Source organism: Zingiber officinale, chromosome 1B, assembly GCF_018446385.1.
Source record: "Zingiber officinale cultivar Zhangliang chromosome 1B, Zo_v1.1, whole genome shotgun sequence".
NCBI lineage: Eukaryota > Viridiplantae > Streptophyta > Magnoliopsida > Zingiberales > Zingiberaceae > Zingiber > Zingiber officinale.
In genome coordinates this window covers 118,641,563-118,651,898 of record NC_055986.1, presented here as the reverse complement: position 1 = coordinate 118,651,898, position 10,336 = coordinate 118,641,563, and the positions used below count along the sequence as shown (strand labels likewise).

Genomic DNA, 10,336 nt, shown 5'->3' with positions numbered 1-10,336 from the left:
GAACAAGTGGTATTGGATTGTTTCTGGGATTTCATCATCTAATATTTGAAAGTTTTATTCACCAAGGCGTGTTATTACTGCACAATCAGCTAGCACGGACCCAAACAAGAGGGAACTGGTGTCAGATTGATGTGATGCGGTGAGTGACAATTAAATTCCTGCTTAATTTGTTGTTTATGATCACGGTTGATAGTTTTTTTACAGTGCAAAAATGATCAAGAGCGAAAGGTCGATATGAAAACATGGTCAGTTCTTTGTTATCAGCTTACGCTTCTTGATTTTCCTTTGTGGCGAAGAAACAATCTCATAGGCAACGATATTTTTTATTTTAGTTGGGAAAACATCACACACAAATTGGATTTGCAACACAAAACAAACGAATCAAACCAACACAGATGACACAAGAGTGATTCATCGACAAACCTACGTACACCTTGATGCAGTTGACAGGCATGCAAACATGTATCAAGTTACGAGATTCTCGTCCGATCCTAATTAATTCATCATCTGATGGAACTCATGGAAATCGAGCTCGCCATCTCCATCCAGGTCATATGCTCCTATCATGGCTTTGCAGTCCTTGATTGACCTCTCGTCGCCGAGCCGGCTCAGCATTCTTTGCAACCCCCTCGGAGTGATTCTTCCTGACCCCTTCACCACCTCAAACATCTCAAACACCTTCTTAAGTTCCTCGTCCTCCTCTCCATCCACCTTCCCTCCCTCCCTCTCCAACAATCTCACAAAGTCCTCAAAGTTCAAAAGTTGGTCGCCGTCGGAGTCCAAGTCGGCAATGACAGCTTGAGCTGCCGCCGCTGGCATCTCCTCCCCAAGCAGCCCAAAGGAGGCCCTCAGTTCAGCACAGGAAATCCTGCCATCCCTATCTTGATCAAAATGTTTGAAGACCTCCCATAATTCGCTCGCCCTATCTCTGCTACTCGACGGTGAACAAGGAAGGGCTATGGGAGAGGATGGCATGCCATCATGGCGGTGAGGGACGAATAGATTGAGCTTGGATCTCTTGAGGGAGAACCATTTTGATGCTTTGGACATTACCAAACTGGCCATAGACTGAACATGATATGAAGTAGCTATCAGTCGGCGACTATAAATATGGAAGAAAAGATGTAGAAAAGGAGAGTTGCGTAGAAATTGTGTGGTGGCACAAGTCACGTTGGCTACTTGCTGAATTTATGTTAGGAAACTTCCCGGTGGTTTCTTAGAAGACTACCAAAGTAGGTCTCCTCTCGTTCACGGCTCGATCGAGATGGAACTATGAGTAGCTTTAGAAGATAGAATTGTCATTAATGGTAGGTGCTTTGTAAGGTTCATGAAGGTTTCTTCACCCTCTTTATTGGTTTCCGGAGAAAACAACAAGACGAGAAGTACGTGTGAGGCCTTTAATTTAATCGGTAGGTTTGAACTGCTAGCTTAAAGTTGAGATGGAGATTTCCTAGGAGTTGATGTAATGAAAGGAGTGGAGGATGATAAAGTATAAATGAAAGTATCTAATTTCGATAACAGATTCATCATAGATCGACCCTTGCCCAATAAATAATACGGGACAAGCCAATTGAATCAGGAATCTAGAACCGATGAATTTTCCGTTTCTGTTTTGATACGGTGCATGATGATAAGATATGGTCGTCAGAAGTCAAGGGAATGTAACAGTTAGAAGTTAAGGAGACGTGACAGTCAGAAGTTAAGAAGATGTGATAGTCAATATACAGAGTAGGACCACACGGGGTCATCCACCGTATAAAGCTAGAACGGAGTCTATCGGTCGGGAAACTAGATTTGCGGCAGGAAGCGTGCTCAGGATCAAGCCCGATCTGTCTTTATCGATCGGGTGTTCTCAAACTAGCCTATGCAATCAAACTTGTCATTCTCGGTCAGGATCGGGATCCTAAAGGCCGGTAGAGAGGGACTCTAGGCGCGCCCTTCCGTCTATCCAGTCTGTTCATTAGCACTTAGTAGATCAACCCGGGCTGTTTCGATTGCACCCGGGTAGGATCGAAGGCGCTACGCGACAATAGGTCAGAGAATCGTAACAACATGTCAAAGAATATATGCTGCATATCAGGGAATATTCCAGTGGTTGGGGTCATCTACAAATAGAACCATCCTTCAGTCTATAGGAGAAGGCCATGTGCCCCTCCATCACTCGACAAGTCTTGACACCTGACACCCTCTGACAGGGGTCAGTCTCCAGAATGTACGCACTATCATATAAATAGGGACGCTCTCTCCCTTGCGCAGGTACACTCATTTGCACACTTGTCTACTTTTCTTCTTCCTTCGTATACTGTTCTTCTAGGGAAAAAATACCTGACTTAAGCGTTGAAGGACCTACTCCGGAGACTTTTTCCTTGGTTCTTGGTCTCTAACGCTCCGTGTGTTTGTCTGAGTGTGTGCAGGATTCTGGTACCACTAGCTCAGACCCGGTAGTCCTTCAGGACCACGTGAGGATCTGTTCGTCGAAACCCGTACAACCACAACATCACAGCCTCTCCTCCATCAACACCAGCGACCTCATCCCATCTTCATCCAATTTAGATTCCGAACATAATCATGTTTCTATTAGCAAACAGAAGATGGAGATTTGTCGATCAGCTTTACAGATTTACAAATAATCAAACTAAAATTAAATTTAATGCTATACTTGTACCGATCTGAATCAAATTGAACTGATCGTCCAAAAATCAAATAATTAAATTTATAATTTGATCGGATTTTGTTTTTTATTTGAATCGAATATGGACGAATATAATCAAGTTGCCAACTGGGCAAACCTCGGATAGCGTTGTCAACTGCAAAGCAGAGGACGGTCCGTTTGGACGGCCTATTCATGAACGGTTCAACCTGAATGGGATTTGTATGTAAAGTAGATTGACTTGGAACAAGATGTCTATGAAGCTAGATTCTGGATATTGTAAACATTCAAGCATGCAAAGTGCTTTAATTTGAAAGGTCCTTCACAATCACAAGATCCATCTCCTACTAAAAACTAGTGGGATCAAATCCAATTCTCCAACTGTGATCGAGCCTCCTCCCACTATCATTATGTCACAACCATAAAAATGGAGTTCATTGTGTTATCAGCCATTAACATTTCTACAAAAATCATACGCTAACCCCGAACGTCTGCTGCACCACAGCATTATCTGCCATTAACGTGCTACTAACAAAGGAGGTTATGTGCTCAAAATCCTTTCCGTGCTCCTTTCTAACCAAAGGAACAAACATGGTAACTAAAATCAAACTAATTGGTCACTTTGATCATTAATAATGTATATAAAAAAAAGGACAAATGACAGATCTCAGTATTTAATTGCCAATTAGACAATTCTCTACATTATTGTAGCTCATCTGCTATCTAATTTTCTTACCCTCGTTTACTAGGAAATTAAATCCTCAAATAATTTTTTTTACGCTTTAGTTCTATGGAGATGGCGGTCCAATTCGTCCTCCCCATGTTCTCACTCGCTCTTCCGCTTGCAAGGCCTGCAAGATAAATTTATTTCAAATCTCACTCGACAAATCCCAAAATAGACAGGATCGAATTATCTGCCCGAAGCATGTTTTTAGTGTGTCCTAGAAAATGATCACCAAATACTTTTACCTCTTTCTGCCATTTGGTTCTCCATATGATCACTACAAGAACAACCGTCTGTGCCAGGGTTCCAATCAGCATCCCAGTCCAAATTCCCTGGACGACGATGATGCACAAATTATCCGTATGATATTTGAATTTACTGTGTATAATCGGCACTAAAATCACATCTTAATTGCTTCACTTACAATTTCATTGAGCTTAAAAAGCTTGAACCCAAGAACAGCTCCAATGGGCAATCCAAAGAGGTAGTAGCATGCGGTGTTTATAAAGGCAACTAAGCTTTGCCAACCTGCTCCTATCGCAACTCCTGCAAATCATCGTGATATTTGATGTTCTTGTTTTGTTTATTTTATTTTATTTTTCCCATAGTTCGAAAACGAAGTAGCTAGCATGATACGTCGTCGATCAATACCTGAGAGAACAGGCTGCATGCTGTTCAAGGCAATTGTGGCACTGAGAAGATACCCTAACTTTGATGTTTTTCTGATCACCTCAGGATCATCTGTGAACAGTTTGGGCAGTTGCTTCCTAAAGATGAGAGTCGTCGCCGTGAAAAGGAGTCCAAGGAGGGCGGATGTAGAAACAGCAATGATCACAGAAAACTTGGCCGCTTTGGGACGATTAGCACCGAGCTCATTCGATACTCGAACGCTGATCGAAGCAAAATTAAAAGAGATATATATACGTCATCCACAATTAAGTTCCTGGACTAGCTTCCAAGTGCACTATCTCCCTACCTTACTGCTGCATTGAAGCCGAGAGCGATCATCAATGCCCATGATGCATAGTTAATGCTGTCAATGTTAGGAACATATCAGATTCTAAACTTCAATCCAAAACAGTTCAGTCATTACTAACCAAATAGAAATGGCAGAGATTGCGATTTCCGGATTCTTCAAGCAACCTACTAAAATGATTATTGCAGTGTAGTACCACAACTCCATACTGAATTTTACAAGGGAAAAAAAAAAGAAGAGATTATAGTTTTACTTATCGACCATGAACTTATATATTTCAGTAATGTACAGATTACCATAACATGATGGCAGACGCGAGAGAAAGCCTCACAAATGCACCCAGGTTTCTGAATGCCAAAGTGGAAAACCCTCTCCATGCTTCAGGAAAGAAACCGGAGACTAAATAGACGATCTGTGCCAAGTCTATAAGCCACCATGAGACATTCTCCACCATGGCTGCTCCCAGCAATCCATAGTCGAGCTTGACGACGAAGACCCAATTTAGCAGAGCGTGGATTCCGAGAACAGCTCCGGAGATGGCTGTAATGACCCAGACCTTGCTCTGCGACTGAAAGAACTTTTGGAGAGGGAAATTGATGGCGAAAGCGAATAATTGAGGCAGGATCCATCTGCAGTATTTGCCTGCTACATGGGATACGCTCTGAGACTGGCGAAGCAGCCTCAAGATGGGAGCAGAGAAGAGGTAGAGTGGTGTGAGAAGTGTGGCGGTGGTTAAGGAGATGACCCAGGAGCGTTGCATGTAGATTCCTAGCATTTGGAGTTGGCCAGCACCCGCGGCTTGGCCGCAGAGGGTCTCCAAGGCACTTCCCATGCCAAGCTGAAGTAGTTTTGCAGAGAAGTAAACGAAAAGGAAGTGAAGAAGAATAGAAGAAGGGGAGATGAGCAAGGAATCACCATGGCTCCGTAGGCGAAGCCGGCAATGACGCCTTGTGCGACGGAGATAGCGGAGAGTTGGAGGGCTCCCAAGTGGCCGACGAAGGCCGCGGTGACCATAGCAATGGAGAACTGGAACAGACCGGTGAGGATTGCGGCCCCTGCTAAGCGCCATGTCTGTTTCGACTCTTCACAGATCTTGGAAAGCAGCCTCCCCACCATGATTCTCCAGTTCATTCATTCAATTGAATCAATCAATTTTGTAAGTTGAATTCATGAGGTACGTTTGCGGTGATCGATGGATTTGGCTTGCCTCACAAAAGAGGAGATGGCCTGCTGTTGATCATGCACTCATTCAGCTGTGTGTCCCTTCCAGGACGTGACACGCCGAAGCGTTCATCTCCCGGATGGCCTTTACAACGGATAGCAATAATAGATGGAATAACAAAAATATATTCGTACTTATCTCATCTCAGCAGACGTCAGACATGGTCATCTGAGATAAACTTTACATGAAAAATGCCTGGTGAAGGATGCTGTTTATGCATCTTGAAAACAACTTATGACTTAGGATTTTTTTTTAAAAAAAATAATTTCTCTTCGGATCACAGATTGTTTGGTAAAATTATCTCCTCGTGTAGAAATTATAACCTTCCTTTAAGGAAAAAAAAAACAAGTTCCATGCAAGTAACCGGCTTCCTCCTCTTTCAGCCTTGACTGTTGAATAAAATAATCCTAACCCAATTAGAAATAGAAGGTAAAAGTTAATCATACTGGATTTGAACTTGCTTTCAGACAAAGTTTGTTTAATTCTTATTTCACTTTTGTTTTTTCACTCTTTTGATTACTTTCACACACACCATAATTATGTAATCAGGTAGCTAGCAAGAAATTCTAGCATTCTAGTTACCACAAGAGGAAATATAGTATTAAAAACAAACGACTAAACACACACAAAATAAAAATCATTTTGATACACAAAGAAAAACTATCTGAATTAGTTCCAATGGGGTAACTATGGTAGCTTGCATCTGCTAGTGTCTAATTGATAGTTTGAACATTTTCTCTGTGATTCATGAACATTGTCTCTTTGATTTGCAATAATTTTAAATAATAGAGATTAATTTCTGACGGATACATATCCTCATAAAAAAAATCTCTCCTACTCTAGAGAGTCACTTGACAATTAACTATAAATTAATCTCATTTAATTGAAATCTCTCCTACTCTAGAGAGTCATTTGACAATTAATTATAAATTAATCTCATTTAAAGACGGATTAGAGGAATGTTTAAGATGAACATAACACCTTTTACTACAATACAAATATATTACATTTTATCGTATCCGAATGACTGACTGACATTAAAGCAACAAAATCGGAAGTACAACTCACAAGTACTGTTATCTCAGGCATTACATATTAACAGCTGCAGCATTTCAAAACATTGATCGAGGTACTTCATCGACAAATCAGTGTCTGAAACAAACGATCATAAAATAATAATAATAATAATAATGTCCCAAGCTTAAATCTGCAGGGAACCCTTCTAATGCTTAAATGCAAAGCATGAATTATGATTCGCATGACAATGTATCATGTACGGGATTGCTTGCTGCCTAAAACCAAATGAGGCTAGCAATTACCAAGGCACCAACAAGAAACAACAATGCCTTCAGGTAGACATCAGCTTGTTGCCCATGATGCATTTGTTGCGGGAACCCATGAGCATGCCCACCGTGAAACGCATGCCCATGTCCATATCCATATGGGAACCCGATGCCAGGACCATAGGCAGTTGCATCAGGGAATCCATGAACTTGAAAGCTCAAAAGTGGGAACAAACCACCAATGGCAGCAGAGAATGTGAAATTCCCCAACCTCGTGTTAGCCACGGGAGCCCCTCCCACGAACCATGGGCTTGCGTGGTGGAAATGGTTTGGTTCCGGCGGTGGCGCTGTCTCCGGCCGCTGGCCAGCTGGGCGATTGGGGATATTCATATCAGGCATGGTTCGAGACCGTGGGTCAGATGAGGTCTTTCCCCGGCCATAAAGAGGGACTAATTTTTCTTCTTCAACAATGGCCTTGCACACGGGGCACTCGGAGGATTGGGCATGGCCATGAAGCCATTTGTAAAGGCAGGGCCAGCAGAAGAGGTGGCCACAAAGGGTGACTACCGGGTCTTGGGCGAGCTCAAAGCAGATGTTGCAATCGAAGCTACCTGCGTCATTGTTGCCACCACTTCCACCTAAGGAAGAGTTCTGCGGACCTCTGCCGGAAGACTCGCCGGATCCACTCGCCATTTATAAAGTTGCAAGATCACAACTTGGAAAATCCGGTCGAAACATAAACAAGTCAGATTGCATATATACATAGGCAAGGACAAATCAGGTTAAAAATATAACAGAATCAACCCGATAAAATTAATCTTTTGGACAATATGCGAAAATGTAGAAGCCAAAGCCTATGTAACGGACAAACTCAAGCAGATTTTCCCAACAAATCACGTACAAAGATGGTAAAAAAAAAAGAAGCGTGATGAATTTTAAACATGAACAACAAACTCACAATGGGAAAAAAAAAACCCCTTCAAGGCTCAAGCGTATGAAAATGCAGCGAAAATAAACAGAAGAAATGCCTTTTCTACGAATCTAGGGTTCGAAGACGACATATAACCGTGAAAAAGGGAATCTTTATCCAACGAGATCATAGAAAAAGAGAAAAGATGAAATCTTAAGCGAGTTTTTAAAGATCAAGAAGAGTGAAGAGAGAATTAGTACCCGATCGATCAGAAGGAAGAACTTCGAGCCTCGGGACAAATGCGATTAATCTGGAGAAGGAAGGAAGAAATCCTGGCGAGGTCACTATCTACCACGTGTCAACAGTTGTTGGACTCAAGATAAAGTTGGCTCCCAAACCTTTGAATAACTTTGCCCCATGCCTTCTCGGCGTTCTCGCATTTTTACTTTGACCCCCAATTTTCAGAGAAGAGAGAAAATCAGTTTTTTTTTTTTTTTAAATTGTCATTCGCGGTCGGTACTTCCTAATTGATCATCTTTAATTAATCGATATAAATTAAATAACAACTATCAATTTAAAAAAAATAAAAGAAGTACGAAGCTAACTCTAACCACCAGTCAGATCGACCCATTCCATAAGAAAACCAAAGTCATTCGTTCATACGCATGCATCACCTACAAATATTTGATTTTGATTTTAACTTTGAATTTAAGTTCGTGCAATCAAACTAAAAACGCAGCGTGAAATCGAAGAAATTTGAACAAGAACATGACGTAGAAAACAAGAAAAATGATGTATATTTCCTGGAACGCTTGCCGATGAATCCATCAAGCAAGCGACCTCTGCTTCCTCAATTGTAATTGAATAAACATCATTAGAAGTTAGGACTCATTCTTATGTCAGAATGCCACTAGCTCTGCTTTGAGACTTTTCATTGTTAACATGTCCGTGTTTGATTTAATCTCTATCAAGTGGATTAACATGTTAATCATTAAGATTTTATCATTTAAGTTAATCGTTAAGAGCCATGGATTTTATCATTTAAGATAAACCTATTCAAGTGAACTAATTTATATATTGATTGCGGGTTTTTATATTATTAGATGTGGACTCATAGAACCCAATAGTCCGTGACCATTAGTATTGATGTGTATTTAACGGGTTTGACCTATTATATTTATATGAGTGTGATGCCCATAGGAGAGGGGTGTGGTGACCTAACCTTGACGGCCGGCTTTCACATTTTCCTCATCGGATTGAGATTGTGGAGCCATCGTTCTCGCACATGTGGAAGATCACTCCCATGGCTAATTTGAGTTTTGATCTTCAAGTTCTTCAAACGACGATAGGATGAGGATGCTCTGAATTTAGATGTGGATTTACAATTTATGTCTTTATGTTTCCGCTTTTGTTCATTTTGCATATTAGTTGTAGATCTCTAACAAGATCTTGTGTTAGATCGTTGAATCGTTTTCTTAATAATTGTATGTTGTTGCAGGATCCTAAATATGGATTGTAAAATTCTTATTAATTGGTATCAGAGTCACAGGTTATGTGTTGTTGATTTTACAATATTAGGGTGCGAGTTATTCGATGATTTTGATCCGAATGTATGTGTTTCACGTTAGATCTTGATATACCACATTTAAACATGTATATTTTCTCTAGTTTTGGTATAAGAGAATGTAAGATTTAACTTCTTCGCGATCCCAAATCAACATGTAAAACTCGTGTTGGTAGTAGCGATTTTCGTGATAATGCAAAGATCACATAGAATAGTGGTAATTGTCGTTGAAACCGTCGCATGATCCGGAAAAACATGCAAACACGTTTGAGTTGGGTGCGCACCATGACCATGGTGGCTAACACAACCTAGCCGTGTCACACATGAGTGGACTCACAACTAGGGCCACGATCATGTTGGACAACACTGCAACGCGGCCACTATCGTGTTGAACAACATAGCTAAGCCGTGTTAAGCGCTGTGGTAGTGTCCATGACCATGCTAGTTAACACGACCAGGCGCTGAGCATGGCTGTGTTCAATATTGGAAGCTTCGTGGTATAACTCCGCAACTCGACTTTCCATAATTGGGAAACACTTGGGATCACACGGGAACCATATGTGACTGTTATTATCTTTGTTCGATCAGGTTTTCCTATGATTTTCTTGAGTTTATTTACACACTTGTTACTCAATTGAACTATTGTGTCGACCAAAAGGAAAATAACTTAGGTAGATTTAATATATTTTGCATCGATAGACGTATATCTATGCTAGAGTGATTGGCCTAAAGAAAAGTCATTTTTAGGTCAGATATGTATTTAAGGTATCTCACTATACACTTGGTATTGTTTGGATCATGCGCATAATACATTAGCCCAAAGGAAAGCATGTCATGTGGTTGATTAAGGTAATAGTGAGCTAGGGTTACAATTTAAGCAACCAAACCTAGCTCATTTTTTGGTAATATTTATAAATTATGTGCATAATGTGTGGCTGACTACAATTTTGAGCTAGGATTAGAGAGTGTCACTAATAAGTTGCAATTTAATTTAAAGATTAATTGTA

At 40.8% G+C, this 10,336-nt stretch overlaps 3 protein-coding genes across 3 annotated transcripts; all 3 read right to left on the bottom strand.

The window, feature by feature from the left end:
* Nucleotides 1–304: 304 nt before the first annotated feature.
* LOC121975427 (probable calcium-binding protein CML41) lies at nt 305–1,102 on the bottom strand. The gene has a single exon (XM_042527065.1). It carries the CDS (start codon nt 1,063–1,065, stop codon nt 496–498), a length of 570 nt encoding a protein of 189 aa, XP_042382999.1. The 5' UTR covers nt 1,066–1,102; the 3' UTR covers nt 305–495.
* A 2,143-nt stretch (nt 1,103–3,245) lies between these two features.
* On the bottom strand, nt 3,246–5,669 carry LOC121975418 (protein DETOXIFICATION 29-like). Its single transcript, XM_042527053.1, has 8 exons — nt 5,266–5,669; nt 4,647–5,188; nt 4,472–4,558; nt 4,351–4,407; nt 4,026–4,264; nt 3,799–3,920; nt 3,620–3,706; nt 3,246–3,501 (listed from the first exon to the last, which is right to left on the bottom strand). The coding sequence occupies exons 1-8, from the start codon at nt 5,479–5,481 to the stop codon at nt 3,439–3,441; spliced, it is 1,413 nt and encodes a 470-aa protein (XP_042382987.1). The 5' UTR covers nt 5,482–5,669; the 3' UTR covers nt 3,246–3,438.
* A 919-nt stretch (nt 5,670–6,588) lies between these two features.
* On the bottom strand, nt 6,589–8,180 carry LOC121975409 (E3 ubiquitin-protein ligase RNF5-like). The gene is made up of 2 exons (XM_042527042.1): nt 8,026–8,180; nt 6,589–7,570 (listed from the first exon to the last, which is right to left on the bottom strand). Exon 2 carries the CDS (start codon nt 7,546–7,548, stop codon nt 6,865–6,867), a length of 684 nt encoding a protein of 227 aa, XP_042382976.1. The 5' UTR covers nt 7,549–7,570; nt 8,026–8,180; the 3' UTR covers nt 6,589–6,864.
* Nucleotides 8,181–10,336: the final 2,156 nt, after the last annotated feature.